This window comes from Charadrius vociferus, unplaced genomic scaffold, assembly GCF_000708025.1.
Source record: "Charadrius vociferus isolate BGI_N301 unplaced genomic scaffold, ASM70802v2 scaffold31, whole genome shotgun sequence".
Lineage (NCBI taxonomy): Eukaryota > Metazoa > Chordata > Aves > Charadriiformes > Charadriidae > Charadrius > Charadrius vociferus.
In genome coordinates this window covers 4,172,663-4,195,275 of record NW_009646966.1, presented here as the reverse complement: position 1 = coordinate 4,195,275, position 22,613 = coordinate 4,172,663, and the positions used below count along the sequence as shown (strand labels likewise).

At 43.1% G+C, this 22,613-nt stretch overlaps 1 protein-coding gene across 1 annotated transcript in view; it reads right to left on the bottom strand.

The window, feature by feature from the left end:
• CALCR (calcitonin receptor) overlaps nucleotides 1–22,613 on the bottom strand; it is a 66,217-nt gene that overhangs the window by 12,440 nt on the left and 31,164 nt on the right. The window contains exons 6-9 of the mRNA XM_009895353.1: nucleotides 11,019–11,172; nucleotides 5,649–5,709; nucleotides 5,480–5,546; nucleotides 2,678–2,896 (exon numbers count right to left, since the gene is read on the bottom strand). Of these exons, the coding sequence (XP_009893655.1) occupies nucleotides 2,678–2,896; nucleotides 5,480–5,546; nucleotides 5,649–5,709; nucleotides 11,019–11,172 (501 nt within the window). The remainder of the gene's footprint in view (nucleotides 1–2,677; nucleotides 2,897–5,479; nucleotides 5,547–5,648; nucleotides 5,710–11,018; nucleotides 11,173–22,613) is intronic.

Sequence of the window (22,613 nt, the reverse complement as noted above, 5' to 3'; positions counted from 1 at the left end):
TGGCGGCTGCTGCTGCCACATCGCTCCTGGGCAGGAGGCACCCTCTTTGCCCAGGTGTACCATTTCATCTTCTCTGCAGCACCATGGGGCTTTTCAAGCTTTTAAGTGACAGATGTGGTTTTGTGCCAGAGGTGTGTAAGGAGCCAGAGCATCCCGTACCATCCTGTTTTATACCCTGAGGAAGACTGCATCTTTCATGTGCTTTCAGCATCATCTAACAGGCCTTTGAAAGTCAAGTCCTCTAGGAAAATCTGCAATTCACTGGCTGTTCTGGAGTGCAAATGTTTGCTTTGTGGTGCGTACTTTAGGAGCACTGTTTAACAAGCTAACTGCTGTTCAGCAATGCACCTCCTGCATCCCACTCTGCATAAATTATTCCACTTAAGGGTTGAAATATCTTTCTTTTGCCTGGTGCAATCTTCATTTCAGCACAGTCTGGAGACTGAAGAACAGATACTGGTGACGGGAGATACTAATCTTTGCTTTTACAGGATCCATGGGAAGTTAGCTGGCTGGGCTGGAAAAGTACATGCATTCATATTTGCAGCACAAAAGCCAGACTTCATTTTTTTTTTTTTTTTTTTTATCAGTTATACATCTGCTTTACAGATCTGTTAAGAAGAATTTGGTCTATATGGTGAAACAGACACAATTTGATACAGGGGAGGTAGACATACAGAGTTTGTGAATTGCTCATATAACTGTATTTGAAAAAACACTTCTGCTTAAAATGGTGAGCACTGACGATAGTATTGCAAGAAGAGCAGGACAATTCAAAACCAGACTGGCTGCTGTAATTCAAAAGTGACTTCACTAGAGGAAACCGAGCATGTAACATCTCGATGTGCTGTTTTGCAACTGGGAAAACCATTCTCTGAAAGAAATACCATTACACAGCTTCTTGTGGGAACAAATTCTTTCTCATTCATCATCTTCAATCATCTGATTTTTACAATAGACCACAGTGCTTGTTTTCACCATTTCTGTGTACATGGGCAACGTAGCTAATATATCAAACCATTGTGCTCATGTAGAGCAGTGACGTTCTGCTGAAAAACTATCTCTCTTTCTGTTCTAGAAAAGGCACAAAAAAAAAATGTATTGTTTAACCAGTGCAGAAATGGAGAATGTATTATATTTTCCATTAAAAGAAAAAAAAACAATCATAATTGCACCCACGATGCGCGCTGGTGTATGACTGACATGCCACAGGATGCAAAGCCTAATAGACTGCTGGCAGTTTATGGAGAGGCAGGTTGTGCTGTGGTTTATGACAGCATAATAGCTAGTGGGGAAATACAGCCATTACATGAGCTAATACAGTATCTGCTAATTATATAATCAGTCCTAGAAGAAAATGAGCACCGGAGGAGTGATTATATAGCTGGCTATCTTAAATATGCATACAAGAAATGTTTGGGAAAGGATTTAGAAAGTTTATTTTAGAATACAATTAAAAATCCATGCTAAATAGAAAAGGGAGCATTGCTGTCAGCTGCAGTTAGCAGGACAACTGCATAACCCTCCTGAAAGGCCAAATTTTACGTGCTGGCGGGAAGCACACTGAGATTATATTGCAGAGGTGCCGAGAGCTCTTCTGTGATGACTGCATTGCTGCCCTGGCTGGGGGACAGCTCTGGGTGGGCTGTCACCACTTGGCATGCCTGGTGGCATCTCTGGGCACAGCAGCAGTGGGGCACAGGGAGTGCTCACGCTGGTGTTCCCCAGCACCGTCCCTGCTGCTGAAATGGGGCAAAATGTATTGGCAGGGGGCTATCGGGGTCAATAAGCCAAGGAGAGACACCCATTCTCGATGGTTGGGACAAGAGAAGAAGGAACCCATCAGAGATAAAACTTTGCCTCCTTGGATCCCCTCCTCACCTAATCCCATCCATCAGTACAGCAGTTTCACGATACTTCGCTTTTGTTTCTGGTTCCATTTTAACCTCAGTTTGGAGGCTTTCTATTGCATAATGATCATAATTAGGATTGTTAATTAAGAGAATTAATACAGATTAGTATTAGAAATTGCCTTTCCTAGTCAATATAGTGCTGGATATATTACAGTCAGTAAACCATATAACCAAGCATTTAAAGCCATTTAGGTTTTTTTTTTTGTTTTCCTTTTAAAAGAAAGCAAATCAGACTTACTGAATGATGCTGCAATTTCAAAGCATTTATGAAATAAAAATGTCAGTGTTATATTTTAATTTAAACTGCCTAATAACAGAATTTTAACTCCTAAAAGAAGCCTTATTGTTTCAGTCTTTTCAGTCTTTTCTGTGTGTTGGCATTCCCTCTGTACGACAGTTTGCATACACAGATAATTTTAATATTAACCTCACAACACCAGTTTCATAAATTTGAGCACTTCAACAGAAATCGTGCTTTGAACACGAGTCCTCTGTAACGTCAGTTTTCTCTCTTTAGTTTAGAAATAGTCCCATCTGAGAATTCTTGCTACATTTTTCATAGTTTCCCCTATCTTGTCGTTATTCTTTATGCAGTGATGCTACTTGTGCCGAGGCAGATAATCCAATAACATGAACGCAGTTGGAAAAGAACTGCAAACCCACAGTCATGCTCAGTTTCAGGGTAAAACAACTAGTAACAGCATCTTTGGCTAACTTAACCGCAAGGACCTCACCTAAGCTGAAGTTGCTACTATATAACATACCTGGTAATGCATTAATATATGCATGATGTAATCATATATTTCTCCAGCAAGTCGGTTTTCTGGTCTCCAGGGAATAATAACAAACTGAATTCCTAGTAAGGGCACTAGGATTAAAGTGGCTCTGACAGCTTTCATATACATGTTGGACTCAGCACGGTGGGTGTCTCTTAGCTTTGTCACCAAAACTCGGACAATGTTAAGCAAAAAGAAAAAATTGACCTGCAAAAGCAAATCCAGTATAGGTGAAAGCATTCTAATTAAAGAGACATTCAAAATAGAAATACAGAACACATAAATGGCAGTAAAATGTAACTTTCTAGCTTTACCGTAGCTGTTAATGGGTAGCTTGTTGGGAGTCAGGACTTGGAAAGCATCTTGAATGTCTTCAGAAAAGAGATGTTAAGCTGCTCTACATGCTCCCCTTAGGAAGCCTGACAGGGGTGTTTCAAACAAGCAGGGATTAGTTCTAGGAAGCACTGGCTGTTTTGACACTGCTGTGGGAAAATTTAGGATTTCCAGGGAACAATTAATCTAATTTTTATGTATACTGTTTAAACAGGGTGGACACATTGTCCCCTAGGAGTAACCATGTCTCTCTTCTGAGTCTGAAGGTCAGCTAGATATCTTGCTTCTGTCTGCACTGAAGATGTCTGCAGGCAGATGAGACAAACCCCAGCACGTCCCTGGGAATATGGGACCTATGGGGGCACAAAATTTCTCTGAAGAATGTGCTCCAGCTTACATGAGTCAATACTTCAGGCTTGTGTATGAGCAAGGGGGAAGGTTTTTCTTGAGAAAAACCTGGGCCTCCACCCTAAACCAACCTCCATCAGACTGCATGGACTCTGTGGTACACAACCCACAGGTAAAAGTTAATGCATACTGGCTCAGGGCAGAAACGTCAGAAACTTCAGAAAGTTTTGCCCCTGACCCTTATGGTCAGCTATGCCAAGTAGCTCAGCATCCCACCTCCTCAGTCATTTCTGGAAATCTGATTCCAGCTGTGGGTGCTCAGCCTACAGAAACCTGCTCTTGACCCCAGCTTCACAGGGAGCTCCCTGTGGGACGTGCTGAGAGCCTGCAGAGGAACAGGGAGGGCAGACCCAGGCTGATAATGAGCCCCGTGAGCATCCTGTGGACATCCTGGGTATCACAGACATTCTCTCTCACCACTGTGCCCAGATAACTCTTCTCCACACTGTTACAGTAATATTAAGCACCTGTGCTTCAGAACTTCAAAAGCCTTTTTTCAGATTATTTTTTTCTAAAATAAGGATATGTTGCATAACTTAGATATTTTAAGAGCCCAAATTCCATAGGTATATGAGAAATTTCAGTTGAATCTTTCAGAACAATAAAACATGAATCAGTAAGCTTTAGTAAAGTATTTCATCATTTCTTAACTACTGAGAGACCTTTCAACTGTTTTACATCTGTGCCCTACCAGAAAAAAAGGAATAATAGATTACTTCTGAGGTCCCATTCAACATTAAATCTAAACTTTATTCGCCATCCTCCTCTGACTAACTCTGCTTAACCTTCACTTTTAGAATTTCTGGAAGCAACCGTGAAAGGTGGAAAAAAGACTTTACAAGGTAAAAATCCTCAGCTCTTCTGAGTCAGTCTGTTACTATGAGATTTTTGTAGCAAATCATGCAGGACATTCTGTAGACACTGACATCTTCATAAGAAAAATAAGACCGGATTGCGCTTATGCCGTTTCCAGAAATTATAATGCCTTATTTTGAAAACAGTTAAAGATTGCTCTTTTTCCATAAAAAAAACGTCCCTCCTTTTTTCTGTGTGGCCAAGATGCACAGACTTTGAGCATGGTGATAAAAACAAAGGTTGAATGGCCTCTCCTAGAAGTTAGTTGGCATTACAACAGCAGAAGCAATCAAAACTGCACCAGTAAACCCACAATAGATGTGATTCTATGGGAACAGCAGACTTATCTATATGGCAGGGAGGAATGCGCTTCTTCACGTTGCGGATGTGCAAAACTGCTTCTCAAGAAAGGGTAGAAAGATTTTCAGGTTTTTCAGCTATTAGCTGAAGGGTGGCTTCTTTATTCCAAGGTGTTCCCAGTATTCACCGCCGTACTGTTTTATCTCCGAGGTAATTACTGCAGGTATGTCCACGCAGACGTTTGCAAGCAAGAGGCATCTCAAAAGCTGAAAGTGCACCTTGGGTGACACACTGAAGTAAACTTGGGGCTTGGGTTGAATAAAACCCTTTCTGCACCTCTCAGGAAGGTCAGCGTTACTGTGCCAAACAGCACCACTGGCATATAACGTGCTATATGCGTACACATTACCAAGCTGCACTTCAAATCTTGTCCTCCTACTCAGACAGCCCAGTTCTGTCCCTACCTGGGGCTAGTTCAGTTCCCTGCCTTTGGACCATACCAGTTCAGTGATGAGTAAAACTTGTGCTGAACGACCAGCCTGCACTCAGCTCACCCCAGCTAAGGCAGAGCTAAATGCCTCATCAGTGTCACATAAATGCAGCACATCATTGGTCACAAATAAGTTACGCTGGAAGAGAGTGACTGCCCTGATTTTCAAAAGCAGTTAGTTATTCTGTGTGCCTCAAAATCTGACTCTTTACTGGGAGGTCCCTTTATGGGACTTGTTTTTGAAAAGCATCGAGACCCTGCCCTTGTAACACTGAGTAGAGAAAACCTCTAGCTACTTCTAAGTCTTGACCAAAATACTTAAAGTACAGAAACTTCCATTCTATACAGGTTAGCAGCATTTCTAAAATAAATATTAAACTGTTGATAGCAAATAATATTCTTACCAGTAAAGCTGCCATTACAGGTCCATGAACAATATAGAGCAAGTGCGTGTCAACACTCATCCAGCAGCTGGAGGGGAAATACACCATTAAAATTTATTATTAACTCAAAGAAAATGTGTTACACAGTTAAATAATGCTAAGTTCCTTCAAAAACAGACATACTACTTACTTGTCATTGAAGTATTTGGCTCTTGCAACAGCATGAATAGATGCTGGCACTAAAGGGAACCCTGAAATGATTAAAGTTATAGATGAGTCTTGGTATTTTTTTTAGTTTGCATTTCACGTGTCACACACACTAAGTCTCCTGTCCACAAAACACGTTTGTGAAATCACAGCTTTTAGGAAAGAATTGCAATCCCGTTGCACTTGGGGCCCTAGCATTACCCTGACGGTGAGATACAAAAGGGAATAATGTTCAAGGCAGGCCAAAAGGAGAAGCAAAGCCTGCGGGCCATGCTCTCCTGGGGTGTGACAAAGCGCTGCCAGGCTTCCCCATGCTGCTGCAGCTTGTGCAAGCAGGCAGGGTGGGAAGGAGACAGGGATCAGTCAGTTCTCAGCAAAGTACTCCCTCGGGAAAGCAGGGACACTTGTTAAAACCACGTAAATCACTGTTGAGCAAGAGAAGAGCCACACTAACTCGCATGCCAGGTTATGGAGCAATAAACAACATAGTGAGGAGTTGCGCTTTTGGAGCCTATGGCAAGAGAAAAATGTTTGGAGCCAGGTTTTTTTCTTTTGGGGGGGGGGGGGGTGTGGGGTGTGGGTGTGTGTGGATTTGGGATATCTCCTGCAGGTTCCCAGCCTCTGTGCAGCCAAGCCCATGTAACGCAGCTTTATCACAGCAGGGAGTGGAGCTGTGGATACCATAAATCCTCATCTCCTGCTTTATCTGTGAAGCCTCAGGGGAGGCCGCTGCTCTGACCGGGACCTGATGGAAGCAAATTTGCAGCAGGCCAAAGGCCCGGGAACACGCCATGCTTGACAAACTGGAAGCCTCAAACTCTTCTTTCCAGCCTGAGATTAAGAGTGATAATCCCATCCACTGCTGCCCATCTTCCTTCAGATTGCTTGTATGTTGCATCCCTCTCCAATAGGCTAGAAATCTGGAACTGGGGAATCTGCGATATAATACTGACCCCAGTTTGTACAACCCTGCCCATACAGACAGCTGGCCAGCGGGGAGATGGCCTTACTGCCTTGTCCATCCTGTGCAGAGAGCTTTGTGAACACCTTTGGTGTAACTGTTGCCTGTTGTCTATAAACCATGAGGGTTTCTTTTGAGTTTTGGATATTCTATAATTATGAATAAAAATGTGTGAAAATGTCTCGCTGATACCGCGATTAGTCACATTGTTTCTTTGGGTGTTAGTGATTTCAAAAACACTTTTAGAAGAGACAGAGGTTCCTGAGCCAAATTCTGGGGAAGTCTTGCCTCAGAGCACAGGCCAGCCAATGCTGGAGTGAGAATAAGGTCAAACAAGTATGCAAATAGGACACTGATGTCTCCAGGTATTTTTAAGCAACAGCTACTTACTCTACTGCCAAAAAAAAGTTCTTACTGCAGTTTACCTTGGGAGGACAACGCAGCTGTGGGAGAACAAACCAGATTGCCTTCTTCTTTACACATCGTTAGAAAATTATTACTTGGCCTCTAGCTGCAGAATGCCTTTTTTGGGTGATGATACATGGTAGAACAACAAAGAGCTCAGAACAGAAAGAAAGGAGCTTCCATCCTCAGGGTGATCTTATGGGATTGACAGCTTGAGAAAATCCTTTTGATTTGGAAATGGAGCAAGTCTGGGCCAATTTTGTTGACAGTTTGAAAAGCAATTTTTAAGGGGCCTTTCTGTAACAGCAAAAAGTCTTCATCTGAAAGCTGTGGCCTGGAGTATTGTGAGTAGTGTTCCACATGATGCCAACAGATCTTTTTTCTTCTGCTAAATGCATTAGCCTAGAATATTTGGCTCAACAAACTCACAAGCAAGTCTTAAGAATGCAACGGAAAGTTTTCATTAGTTAGTTACAGGGTAAGAAGCTCATGACTGTCTACGGCTCAAATTTCCACCTGCAGGCTGGATGAGCTCTTCTAGGGCTAGATGTTGCTCCTCCCTTGTAAAGGGCCAAAGGACAGAGAGACAATGAGAAGCAGAGCGCTAAGGCGGCCTGTTGGTTCTTGGGGGCACAACATGTATCACTCCAGGGGTCCCACCTATATGTGGTAAGCAGTGAGCAATGTAGAAAAGGTCTCACCACAGCGATCCCAGGAAAAGGTATGACACATCCCTTTAGGTCATGCCAGGTCCTTTATGGCACAAACTGGCCACTATGCTTAATTGTATTTCCAGTTGAATTTGGAAGGCAACCTGTTTCAGCACTGTCCAAATAAATAATACTCTTTTCACTTCTATGTGGATGAAGCTGCCTGAAGCAGTCAGACATGTGCATGAAGGTACATATTTGATACTGTTTTCTTGCCCTGCATAAGGGCGATTTCCTGACCCAGTGAAACAATAACAAATGAAAAATTACATTCCCAGAAGTAGTTCCCAGAGTAGGGATCACCTGAATTCATCAGCCTTGAAATCATAGAATGGTTTGGGTTGGAAGGGAACTTAGAGAACATCTAGTTCCAACCCCCCTGCCATGAACAGGGACACCTCCCACTAGACCAGGTTACTCAAGGCATGGCCTTGAACACTTCCAGGGATGGGGCCTCCACAACTTCCCTGGGCAACTTCACGAGGTTCACACGGGCCCACTTTTCAAGCCTGCCCAGCTCCCTATGGATGGCCTCCCTTTACTCCAGTGTGTTGACTGCTCCACACAGTTGTGTCATCAGTAAACTTGCTGAAGGTGCATTCTATCCCATTGTCTATATCGGCAACAAAGATGTTAAAAAAGCACTGGTCCCAGTACCATCCCCCGAAGAATATGTTAAAAAGCACTGGTCCCAGTACCGGCCCCCAAAGAACACCGCTTGTCACTGGTCTCTACTTGGACATTGAGCCATTGACCACAATTCTTTGGCTATGACCACCCAGCCAATTCCTCATCCACTGAGCGGTCCCCTCCATCAAATCCATGCCAAGAAATGCATCTGTCCATGTCAGATTCCATTCAATCATCTCAAACCCTTTCCAGAAGTGTTTTATATTTGCTCAGATTTTTAGTTCTCCTATAAAGCTATTTTACAAATGTCATCAGTGATTTTTCCAAATAAAATAAGCTAGATCTTCTTGCATAGGGCCTAGTTATAACAATGAATAATGAGTATATTCTTCTTGTGTTGTACATTTACCTTGATCTTTTGAATTGAAATTCAGAGCACAACCTGCTCTGGTTGCCCTGCGTTGCCTTGCAGAGAAATGCATCTCTCTCCATTGATTAACATAGCTGGATGTTTAAAGTTAGACTGTGTGACTACTGCTTCTGGAATCAGTGGAATTACACTGATTTATGCAAACTTAAGAGGTGGCCATATAGTCCTAATTAGATCATTTTGCTATTAATGATTTCTACCTTAGTTAGGAGATGCTAATGATTACTTTTTTTGTGGCAGTATTCATCTAGTTTCATTGAAAAGGCTGCAGACTTCATAGTCAAAGAGTTGTGCCCATTTTTACTAACCTTTCCGTTCAAGACGTCATCATCTTATTGCCACAGCCACCACCCTATTTATTATTGGGCAGTGCTGCAGATACGGATGAGTATCTTATCAGATAACTTCACTGAATTACCCACCATGATGCTAGCACCATTCTCAGCAATATTACAGCTAGCTCATAAGCTTTCACTGCAGGCTAGCTGTCCCAGTTGCATTAAATTGCACTGCCTAAATAGAATGTCACCTAAAATAAATATGTTTATGACCATTTTCCTCCTGCATAATTGGATATGGAATGACACAATTTTGGGAAGGCTTATGCTGCAAGACATGAAAATGGCAAGGAAACATTTAAAATTACTCTTCACATACGGCTGCCATTTCAAAAGCAGAGGTCTATCAGACTTGGTATATTCAAACATTCTGAATTATGAAAACTTTGTGATAGCACAGTTCCTTGCTCCAAGATGGTTCAACTATTTGGACTGACAGGCAGTCCAGAAACCTTCACTCAATTTAGGGTTCTTCAGGAAGGTTGTCTTCATATAAAAGCCAATGATGTTCCACATACTTTAATTCCAAGAGCACGGCAAGTCCCTGTCTTCTCAGAAAAGATACCATTCTCATAAGAAAAAAAGAGTACATGATGGGATTCTCATTGAAAAAAAAAAAAAAGAAGATGAGGTCTTACATGCCTGGAAACTGTTACCTGGCACTACAATCCATATAAACAGTAAATCATATTAATTTTCTAGGTATCTAACGTAGGTATCCAGAGAGCACTAAGTCTTATACCGTAAGAGGAAAGTATGTTAACATGCTCTAAAATGAAAATCCAAATAGGTTAAGAACAACTTTCCACTTTGCTGGTACTGCCTATATAGCACCTGATATTGGATGTCTAACAAGTGGTTGAAGCCAGAGTTTTAAAGTTCTTCAGAACATTCAGAACCGGGTCATTTTTCTTCAATCTAATTCAGTGCTAATTTTTCTCTCGTTAGGCAGTAGGGGTATTTTTCATTTTCCTGCTGTAAATGAAATAAAGTTGACCAAGTATAACATCTCCAAAGAGGATCTAAAATATAAATTCTATCTGCTTCAGACTGGGATTGCAAGAGGTGAATGCAAGTGAACATCCCTCAGTGCACCATTAAAGGTGCACCATTTGCAGCTTATCTGCACCAATGGTTTCAAAACATGCAGAGTGGCTCACCAGAAACTGGAATGACGCCAGAGATTCATGGTTCCCAAACTGGGAAAAAGCTCTTGATAATGATTTTCTGTCAACACTGATGTGGACTGGATTTACAATAGTGATTTAAATGTGAAAGAGGCTGCACTCCACTGTAACATATTGGTTGCATTTATCTCAGCCCTGAGACCAGAGCAATTAGCTACTCCTGTGTAGGTAAAATAGTATCTTCTCCTTTAAAACAACATCTGCAAAAGTCTATCTGATACTGGATTTAGTTCCAGAGAAATTCTGGTTCCTCTTTCTACGTGCTGTGTTTTTTCAGTTTGGGAAACATAGATACTGATTTTCCTCCTCTTCATTCCAGAATAAATATACTTTTATAGGTACTGTCACAGATTAATATTTTTGCATATAAAGTGGCAAAAATAGACAAGTTTTGTTCAGATGAGAGAAGTGCTTGTATAGACATCTATTTCTCTCCCAAAGCTTTGCTTAACAAAACTTAAGCATTTCTTTCAGCAAATCCCAAGATGCAGCAAATAATGGATACCGACTCCTGCCAATTTTTGTAAGTCTCCAGGCCCGTTGAAATAAACGCACTCAAATTTAGGACCCAAGAACTCAATCTTAAGCTACAATCTAGCAGTATAAATACAGCAATTCAGGTGTATAAGTGCTAGAAGAATTCAAACGCCCGAAAGAGTTGACCATCTTGCTACAAATGATAACATACATACCCCAGCCCAGGAGGTAATACCAGTGCAAACGCTGCTCTTCAGCAAACACTGCCACCACAATCAACGTGTGAAGATAAATGCCTTCACAGAGCATCCAGAAGTAGTTGCAGCCCAACATGTACTGGTGAAAGAATTGCAGGACTTTGCAGCTCACCTGTTAGACAAACGAGATAACATCACACACCTGACCAGCATTTTGCATTTAAGCAGGCAGAGACAAATGTGACTTCTAGGCTATAAGAAAGCAAAGTGGAACAAAAATCCCCAGCTCTTGCTGGGTTTGTTCAGCACCTATTGGTGACAGGGATTTTAAACCTTTATAAATGAAGTGAATGGAACAAACAGACCCTACAAAACAGAAAAAATGTATGATAACAGCACTCCAAAAAGTACCACATAACAACAAATCCCCTTCAAAAACTGATGTTTTTTAGAACTGGAACAAGCAACTTGTTTAGATGTACAAGAAAGGCTGTGAAGAAGACAACAACTTAGAGCTCCAGTGTGGGTGATGTCTTTGCTTTTCTAAGGTTGTTCAGCGCTCCAGTCTCAGCTGGAGTCACTTACTCTTCAAACTGCTCCCAGCTCTGAACGCACTCCTTCAGGAAGGGCAGGTGTTGTTGGCAGTGGAGATTTTTCTGGTATCAGCGCACCAGGGGTACTGGCTTCACCTCTTTGCGAGAAGACAGCTTTACCTCATTTTGTCCAAATAACAAAGTGACACATGGAGCTAAATGGAGCCAGTGAAGTTGGGAATTGGCTCCTGCCTGTGGTTCAGATGGGGTTGCAGACATAGACCTTGACAAGACATTGTGGCTTTGAGGCGTTGGGCAGCGATGGTGAAGGAATGCATGTCCTGTCCACTGCCAGAGAGACAGCTGGTGCGGGACAATGCTGTTCCTCTTCTGAGAGGATCTCATGTCCGTCTGCCTCCTCAAAGAGGGCAATGAGGTCCTCCACATGGGCTCCCATGCCACCAGCACCCAGGAGGGCCAGGAGGATTGGAAGGGCGATGCTGTGCCAGCAGAGACCCACTGCTCCTTGGGGAGCTCCACGTGCCACTCAGAAATCTGAGGTCACAGCAGTGATGGCAAAGTGACAGTCATCATCTGCGGCCATAGGAAAACACTCCTTCCCCATAACTTCTGCAGAGGTTTTCCAAGCTGACTACCTGGGCTGTAAGAGATGTCTTTAGGATTTACTTGTCTCTTTAAAGACACATTTTGGCAGTTCAGCAAGTAGAGGACTGCATGTTCTACCTCCATCTGGGGCACTGAGACTGCCCCTCTGAATCAGAAAGGCTTGTTAGCCATCCAGTGCACCACCTTCTGTGGCCGAAAAACATTCCCAAAGCAATTGCCCAAACATGTACACTTAGTTCTGTTTCAATATTTACAGTGCAGCTCGGTGCTCAAGAAAATATAGGATTATTGATAGGTTAGGATATAGGATTCCAACAGGATTAACTTGAAGCACTTGTTTTTATTTTTGGTGATTCATTTTTTCTGCTCCCCACACTGAGCAGAGCAGACAGTCACATCTTTTCTCCACACTGTGTTTGAACAGTTCTTACAAAGTATGCTGAAAAAGGGTTGTATAGTGGTTCGAAAAGGTTTAAAAAAAAAAAAAAAAGGAAGAAGTATTTGCTCCTTTTTCTGTTGACAAATGTGTTCATTAAGGTTCTTAAATCATCCTTGGACTGTTTTTCACAGGCCTGGGTCAATATGTTTCTTGCCTTGTTTGCTTGCCTGTGCTGGATGCAGCCTCCCAGCCGGCAGCTGGCCTTTCTCCATCCTCCCCTTATCGATCAGCCGCCCCCACAAGGGCTGCCTTGACTGACAGGCGCTTCCCAAAGGCTGCACACACATTCAGGTGGCACCCTCCCTGACATCAGCCAGCTACCCCGGCCTCTAAAAAGTCAGCAAACTTTCTGAGCCATCACAGCGGTGTTTCCAGACAAGTTTGATAAAATTCACCTCATTCCAGGTTTTGGCTGGACCAGCCCCACACTCCCCTGTGGGGATCTCCTCAGAGGAGCTGCAGGTCAGGGCTTCAACCCGAGAGCTCGAGGCATTGTTTCCCCGATGGCTCGGGCGCGAGCAACTCAGGGTACCTGCACAATGCGCACAGTCTGGTCCTGCTCCTGCCCAGTGCCAGATTCCCCTGACCCCCCAATTTCCATCCAGCCACCGGAGCTCTGGGAACGGTCTCGCACTGCAGCCCTGCAGCTGGAGGGGAGGAGAGCACGGCTGGTGCGTTCTGCAACAAAATCCATGGTAGGTCCTCAAACCTGTCATTTTAACTTAATGCTTTCACCATTTCATATTGCCAAACTGAAAGGGAGACAACTACAGAGTATCCTTACCTCTCTTTGCCAGCTGTTTGCGCTGCTCACTGACACTCTGAGTAGAGACCGACCGAACACACCTTCCATTTGAACTAAGTCAGTTTTTGCTGGAAATTTTATCTGAGAATTACACACTTAAACTTCATTTACTTAATTTCCTCAACATTTCTTTCTTTCCTGTACCCTTCATGTGAACTAGCACTTGTGGCTTTAAAAATGAAATCATAAACCTATCTTTTAGTGTAATCGCCCTACAGAGAGCTTGTGACTCTTTTAAGGAATTTAATATCTTTCTATGCAGTAAGTTAAAGAAATAATAATACCATTGGCAAAGCATGAAAGATGGGTGTGATTAGTACTTTGATCCATATCACATTAATTTGAGAATGAATCTGAAAAAGTTAGCATAAAGAGTTTAAGCGCAACAATGCATTGAGATGAATTATGTTAAATTCATATTAATCAAACCATAGGAAAAATCAGTCTTTGCTTTCGACAAGCTAACAAATGCAGCACTTTTCACCTGTGGTTAAGTGATGCAGCGGGAGTATTTTCCAACAATAAAAAGAAAGTGGTTTTTTTAGGTCAGAGCAGGTAAAAGAGAAAAAAGTGTTCCTGATGAGAACTGGATTCACGAACAGTACAAATAAAACATTACAAATGTAACCAACATCTCAGTGTACATTAGTCTTAGCTGGGAAAATTGCAGAACTAGTAAGTTTTATGAAGTGTTTATTCTTATAGAAACAAGTGAAATAAAACTGCAAGATGATACAGAAGCAAATCTTCCACCACTTCCATACTTGATAACTGATTAACTTTGAGATAGAAAAACATGTCTTCGGGTTTTGTCTTCTGCTAAAGTCAAATATGTTTTGTTGCAAGTTCTTTGTGGCAGAGGCTCTGTCCTTGTTCTGACTTGTACAATATGCAGCACAGTCAAATCCAAGATCCAAGATAATCCAAGGATTATCACGGCACCTTCACATGATGAAGCGAATAAAATGGCGTGAACTCTCAGTCTACGGGTATGCAGGTGACCGAAGCTAGTGGGTTTTAATTCATGAGCAGGGCAGGCTGAGAGGAAATAGCTGGTCCTTACTAGTGCAGCCCCGAAACGCTGCTGCTCAGGCTGGTGTGCCTGTCTCCTAAACAAAGGAATAAACAAATGTTCCACCTTTCGAGAGCCTGGAGACAGACAGCATTGCACTGCACAGGTTGGTGGTTACGTAGCAAGGGGAAGTGTGATACAATTACCAGGAAAGCCCCCAAAGCCAGGTAAGCGTCTAAGAAAGCAGGTCCTTTGTGGCTCTGGGAGGATGGTGAAGAATGAACCCTTTTTTGGCAGAATACAGCCTGGCAAGAAACTCAACCTGTGAGGAAGGAGGCTGCCTCCTGCTACTTGTTCTCACTGCACAGATGAGCACAAAAGCTGAGGAAATTTCTTTACAGATCTGCAGGAAAGCACCCGAGAAAAAAGCCTCCTGTATCATTAATTTTCCTTCCTCATGAAAGCAACCTGCAACGGCCTTATATCCTGGCTAACTGTTCAGGGGCAAAAGGGGTCAATAGCAATACAGTCAGTCATATTCTCTCTTGCAAATCTTGCTAGGAGTCAGGTAACTCTTGTGAACACTTCAGCTGTGATATGTAACGAAAGCACTTCAAAAGGATGCTGGAACCATTTCACAGAGAAGAAATAAAATAATTTATTCTCCTTTTACAAGAAGGAGGTAGAACTGGTGTCTATGATGTTTTGTAAGATATATTGGCGTATTATAAATACTGTTAATGTTCCAGTCCTGTCAAAGGAATCTCAAAGTCCACTTGCCTACACATAACCCTGCAATTGCGCATAACGTCATCACCATGCCACTCTCCTCAGCTAATCCAGCAGCCCCTCATCACATGTATTTGTCATTTCTCTGTTAAGGTTCTCCTTGTTTGTTGGTTAATGACTTATGGACAGAACGCTGCAGCATTAATTACCATCACTACCCATTAGGGCAAATCAGACTAAAACACTCAGACTACATAAAACCCAGGAGACTGTCTTCAACAATAATAACAAAATGTAATGTGAAATAAACTGCTAATTTTTTTTTAAGCAGGTCTTCCTTGTAATTCAGCCAGAATAAAAGAACTGACTCAGTTTTGGCATAGGAAAGTTGTACAGATTCCTGTGTGTCCTTGTTCCTGTGATGCTTTCCTGCACAAAAGGACTCTGGTTGGCAAATTAGGAAGTCTGTGTTTTACACCAGTCCTTGCTAACTCCAGGGAGCCTGCCCTACGGAAAGCGAGGGTGGGATAGCCCCTCGATGTGCCTAACACAACCTCCCTTTTCAAATGCTTGCTATCCATTGAAATGCCCCTGACTGACATTTCATATAAAGTATTAAGAATAGGCCAATCCAGGTTACCGATTTTAAACTAAGCCAGCTATATGGGTGGTCACTACAGTTGTGCACTTCTTTTTTTAAAGGGAAATAAACATATTTGACCTTATTAGTCTGGTTCCTCTGCACCTCTTTGAACCTCCCCAGTGTGCAGCAAAGAAGGACCCTCCTCGAGGAGAGTTTGCACTGCTTGCCACAGAGGCCAGGCATGATTTATTCAAGTTCAGTTTGAAGGCAATACAATATATTCTCAAATATTCTCATCTTAGCATTTTAAAGGAGTAGCTTGAAGTTTGATTACTGATCTGCCTTACACGTTTGTTTGTTTGGGTTTCTTTCCGGCTATTAGAACACTATTCTATGAAAATATTCTTAAATTCCAAGTATCCTTATGTTACACAAATAAGCAATAAAAGGACTTTCCAAGGCAAGACAGTACTAAGTATTGTAGCTGTAAATCACTGGCTATCAGAACGTCATACCATTATACAATATATCTACTATGAGTCATCCATTAAATTGTGTTCCAGTCAGAAAACTGGCACACAGGGGCTTGGGCTAAGATTAATGTTTTAATATACTTTTAAACCATTTACAGAACAAAATGTACACAGTTGCTCAGAGGGATCCTAGGTTTTGTGTTACAAGAAAGCAAAATATGAAATTAAACAATGGGGGATATTTTTTAACAGCATCTGTGGCCATGTCTATGCCATAGCGAAGCAGCCAGCCCAGAGTTAGGCATTCTGAACAGTAATTAATACAGCTCAATCTGCACATCCTTGAGTACCGGCTGCCGTAGCGATTGCTCTCCTGGGGCTGACGCTTGGAGCTCTGCAGGGCGCTGCACCGGGCTGAGATCCCGCGGGATTCCTGTGGCGCAGCCAGCACCACCAGTGCCCGGTGGCCACCAGCTCCTCTCCAGTAGGGGGAACTTCGGTAACCATCACGCAGGGTGCGAGGCAGAGCAAAGGGCAGCATCGCCACCCTCGACGAGCTTGGTTTCTGAGCTGGGGTTGCCAAAGGGAGGCAGCTTTTCAGGAAGGCACCTTAAGTATGAGACTGACTGATGGAGGAGAGCAGAGAGGCCATCAGAGAGGGGCACCAAAGAGGAGAAAACAGGCAGTCAGGGTAGCCTAAGAAAACAGTATAGGAACTACTGGACCTGCTGTTCATTTGGACCACAAATGGGGTGCAAGTACCGAATGAAAAGGGGTAAGAGCTTCAGTTATTCCAGGCACCTCTCCTCCACCATCACACTGAGCAAGAGGAATGGCATAAGGCAGAGGTTACTCAAACATATGTTCATGCAGTACCTTGGCTGATTTTGCAGCCATACCTGAGCTCTGGGCATGTTGCTGTTGTGCAGGCAGGCTAGTTCAAGCCTACGTGGAGTATATCTAGCAGCTGACTGTACTTACACTTCCGTTTGAGGTGTAAGATCTAGACCTGCAAAGGCGTTTCCTAGGGACTTAGGTACACATACAGCTTTGATGACATGGATGTAGCCACTCCACGATTCAGTTAAATGCTCCAGGGATTTTCTAATGATACGACTGGGATTTGTGAGACTAAATATAGACACTAAGCTGCCTTTCCTGTAGTCAAAGGATAATGAGACAGTACAGGTGATGGAGATAACAGCAAAAATTATGTCATCATGTATGAGACACCTAAAATAAATCAGGTGGATTTTGCCTTGAATGTGCCTTTTTCTATCTTTAGCTTTAAAAGGTGTGTGGGGTGACTAGTTCAGCTGTACATATCTACAATACAGGTGTCCAAATGTAAGACAAACCTGACCTTAAATGCCTACAGGTGTTCTAAGTCTCTGGATGCACTCAGAGTCTGCTCCAGTGCCTTTCCTGGCGTGACCTGCTGCCAGTGGGAGCCCCCAACCCTTTGAAGGATGCTGGGGAGAGAGGACACCAGGAAATTCAGAAAACAGTCAGTTGGATGTATGCAACCATAAGCTATTCAGAGGGGAAATGGTAAGGCAAAGAACTTAATCATCCAAATGACTGACCTGTTATTGGTTGATAGCTCATTCTGGCAACTAAAGCTAAAGGCCATGTACATAATCAGCCCAAGCCTCTTCCCTTTTTTCTTCTCGTTAAAGTCATAGAATGGTTTAGGTTGGAAGGGACCTTTAAGATCATCTAGTTCCAACCCCCCTGCCATGGGCAGGGACACCTCCCACTAGACCAGGTTGCTCAAAGCCCCATCCAGCCTGGCCTTGAACACCTCCAGGGATGGGGCACCCACAACTTCTCTGGGCAGCCTGTGCCAGTGCCTCACCACCCTCAGAGTGAAAAATTTCCTCCTGATATCTAATCTAAACCTGCCCTCTTCCAGTTTGAATCCATTACCCCTTGTCCTATCACTATGTGCCCTTGTAAAAAGTTCCTCTCCAGCTTTCTTGTAGGCCCCCTTCAGATACTGGAAGACCATCATTACTGTTTCTCCTCCCACATTCTTACCCCATGTGCTTGGCTGTCACCTGCAAAGACACTTTGGTGCCCTTTCATTTATTTATCTTCTGTTTCAGGCTACATCTGTTTGGCCTTAAACACCTTCAAAAGGAGCAGGGTGGCTAGCTCATGACTGAAAATGGGCAATAATACAGGTCCGCACAGCAGTCAACAAAGGGCAATGAAATAGCGCAGATGGCATTCATCCCACCTAACCTGGATGTCTGACTTCATGGTGTAGATGCGTAGACTGGAGCAGTCCCTGGAGAGGAAATGAGCACTCTGCATTTAATTCACCTGACCTGTTTTAGCCACCTGCATTAGAGTGAGGGGAACGGTCTCCTGGACTCAGACACAGCTGCCTGCACTGGCAGCACTGCCATTTAATCAGACAAATCCCAGTGAGAAAAATAGCTGCAGCAGCACGGTATCAGGGAGAATAATTGTGTTTTGGAAACATTATGGCACTGTCCTTCTGAGGGGAAATCCATTTGGAAATGTCCATCTTTTGAGGGATTTTGAAAAATCCACTTTCTGGCCAATTCACACTCAAATTTCTCACATTTTAGGCAGATCCTTTTAAAGAAACATGCTTAGGAAAACTTTGAGTTTAAACTCCAAATTAAACTCAAGTTGAATTTGAATTACCTTGAATTAGTAGCTGCTTCTACAACAGCAAATTTTCTAAACAGAATTGCTTTATATTCCCTGAGAAATGTCAAAACCTAAGCTGCTTTAATGTGCTGTTCATGTGAGAGGCCTTGTGTGGAAAGGACAGGAGCAGGAGTTCATTAGGGAACGCCATGTCCATACAGCATAGCACAGAATCCACCAAAAAGGCAAATGTTAGCATTTGCACTTGTTGATCTGACATTTAAGAAGAAGACGCTACTTGACATTTTTCCATGGCTGCATTTTTAGGAGCTAATGATGTATCATCTATTCACCTTTCGGTCTCTCGGATGCATAGGAGACAGTGCAATCGACAGAAATTTATGATCACCCAGGTCCCACCTTACATTTTTAGGTCATCTTCATTTTGTAATTACAAACCTCTCCCATCTCTTGAGGAAAACCAAAGGGAAAAATGACAAAAAGCCTCGGTAAAGCATGGAGAATTGAATTAGTGTCAGAACTCAGTCAAGCACAACTCCACGCCAGGAAAGACTAACAGCCTTTCAGGGACCACTACAGCTCAGTTCTGAAGGTAAAATAATCTTGAGCAGCAGTTCTGGAGCTATGTCATGAATTTTAGCAAATCTGGAGTGGAATCACTAGGATGGATATTAGGAACAATTTCTTCCCCAAAAGGGTTATCAAACATTGGAACAGGCTGCCTAGGCAAGTGGTTGAGTCACCATCCCTGGAGGTATTTAAAAGATGGGTAGATGTGTTGCTGAGGGACGTGGTTTAGTGGTGGGTTTTGGCAGTGTTAGGTTAATGGTTGGCCTTGATGATCTTAAAGGTCCCTTCCAACCTAGGTGATTCTATGATTCTATGATTTTGTACATACAGCCAGTGTGTGCTTTGCTACGATAACCTCATATAAAAACCCCAGTGGTTGCAAACGACCACTGTGGCCAGACAAGAGAACTGCAGTCAATGACAGTAAGACCAGGGATGCTGAGAGTTTGCTGATTTTGAAAACTGTCCTGGGAGGTCTCACTTCTCACTGCCACAATGGCAGAGCTTCAAGGCCCAGAGGCAGTGCAGGTGCGCAATGATTAGGCAGAATGACAGGTTAAATCAGACTTTTCACAGAGACATTTAAATCTGCAGTTTGGCCTATGTGCTGGGTATTTGGGGTATTTGGCCTCCATCCTTGCTGTGGCTGAGAGTGTGGGTCTTCCTCATCTGTGCAGAAAAGATGCAGGCTGAAAACCTGGGAAGAAGCCCCAGGACCTGATGCCTTCACAGCTTCCGGACAACAATGCACTTTGCAGTGCAAAGTCCTTTCTGGAATCACATTTCTGGAGGAAATGGCACTGCGCCTCCTGAATAGGAGACAGCATGTAGGGATCACACTGCTGAAATACCATCCACATGATCTGATAGAGCCTGGCTTATTTTGACACGAAATACCTTGGGACTGGGTTACATGAAAGCTATCATCCCTCCCTTCATGATGCTGCAATAGTTTTAGAAACCTGAGCCTACCAAAAGATGCTGCTTTGAAAAAGAACAAGTAACTGAAATGTAGACAGAATAACTCCTGAGGAAAGTAAGATGAGGAAATCTGTCCCAAAATAAATACTTATTCTCAGACTGTCAAACCTCTTTTTTTCCCTCCTGAGGGCAGCTGTTAATTTGATGGTGCCTTCCCATTGAGAAAGCAACCATAATAGCATTGTTGAGAAGGCTCAGATCTTTCTCAGAGATGGTGACTGACTCACATTGCAGCCCAGATTCACTTGTTCCGCATAAACCACAAATACTCTTCACAGAAGTGTCATTTATGAGTGCTGTGAATGTCCTTTAATCATCCATACTTCATACCCTGGGCATGGCATGCCACATCAGATCAGTGAATCTGACACCACCAGGATTACATGGTGCTTTGTTTCCTCCATTACTCGGAGAGTTTTGTGAATATAAACAAGTACATAAAGACCTTGGGAAAAATGATGGGAATTACTGCTCTGTTTCATGCCATTTAGACCCTGACAGATCTGTCTTAAAATGAATGCAGATATTATTCCAGCCAGAAAATTTGTGAGAATTCTTTGAATATTGGCTGGTTCTGAATTCACAATGTCCCTTAGTTTGCATTAATCTCATTGAATGTCATGGGAGGGGGAAGGCTTGATCTTTCCTAGGATGGAAGAAGAGATTCTGCTTTACATCTGAATTACTGCAGTGTTACGCTAGTGCAACCCAGTGATTTCAATGAGGGTGAAAATGGTGCGGCACACTCCTGGCACTGCCCATGAGCTTACTGCTGGCAGAAACTCCATTTGCAAATGATTCACCAGCATAAAACAAACGCATCCTCTTGAAGGTGAACACATATTCCTGAACTGAAGTGACAGTCATTCCCTGCCTCCAAGGAAGGTCACACAGCTCTTTGCTCACAGGCACAAGATGCTGTCAGTGATCTTGCACCGGCTGTGCTTCAGTGCCAAAGCTGGAGAGCAGGAGATCCTGTCCCCCTGCATCCTGCACAGTATTACTCCATTTTCCTTGTCCCTGCAGCTTATCAATGCTGGACAGGACGGGTGAGGGGGAGTCTACACTGCTAATGCTGTTAGGAAGCAAAGGATTATACCCTGAGAAGTGCAATTCTGCTGATACTAGACAAATACAACAGCAACAGGAGGGATTGACCTCTCCATGTGTCAGTCCTGTTTTGTGGATGAGGGCAGAGGCAGATAGAGCAGGAATTTCTTTTCCCTGTCACCTCCTGAGGTAACCTCCCTGTAAGACACATGCACATCAGGCACTGTGCTTGCCTGCACCTCTCAGGTTCAACCATCACACCTATGAACCCCAGAAATTTGATATGCTGCTTTGTAGTCTAATTCAGAAATGCTCCTTAGCTGGGACAGTTTGTCTCCAAACCTGAGAATTAGAGCCAAGCCCTCCTGTTCTCCTTTCTGTCGATTTCCCAATTAGCACTGGCATCCTTTTTTTTTTTTTGGGGGGGGGGGAAGTTAAATAGATCTTAGAAAGATGTTCATGACTACGCTGGTTCCTGTTTCAAAAGAGAGTTTGTGAGTCTCCTGTCCCGGTATAGCATTTGGTATGTCAAGAAAGAACTTGTGTCACTCAAATACCTGCTCTTCTCTGCTTTACTGGTGAAAGCTAATGACAAGACAGGTATCTGCCACAGGGGAAATAGGAGGGATGGGAGACATGAGCTTGTCTTCATGAACCTGCTCAGGGAAAGGAAAACTAATAGGATTTGGGTATTTATCTGTAGATGATGAAAATTATTCTGGGGCACCTACAAGGCTAAAGCACAGCCTCTTCACTTGTAAATGATGAATTCACTTCACTTGTAAATGATGAATTAAAGGGTTTGGTTCACTCGCCCACATCAGGCATTCTTGCTCCCTGTTTTACTTTGAACAAAAGATGCCACAATTTCATCACTGAACATGATGTGGTGAGACACAAAACTGGTGGAGAACCTTTGACTTCAATAGAGTTTGGCATGGGTATAACTGGAGACTGACTTTGGCCCCCTTTGACTTACACAAAAGTAAGTAATACATTTTACTCTATCCAGGCCACCCTTGCTGATCTAATTTTTCCTAGTGAAGTCAATGCACAAATGTAATCTGCTAATGCACAAAATTTGCAGAATTTGTAAATTCACAACTACACACTGGGCCCAGTCTCACCAAGCCTCGTTCCTATACCTGAGGCAGAAGAAGGGCAC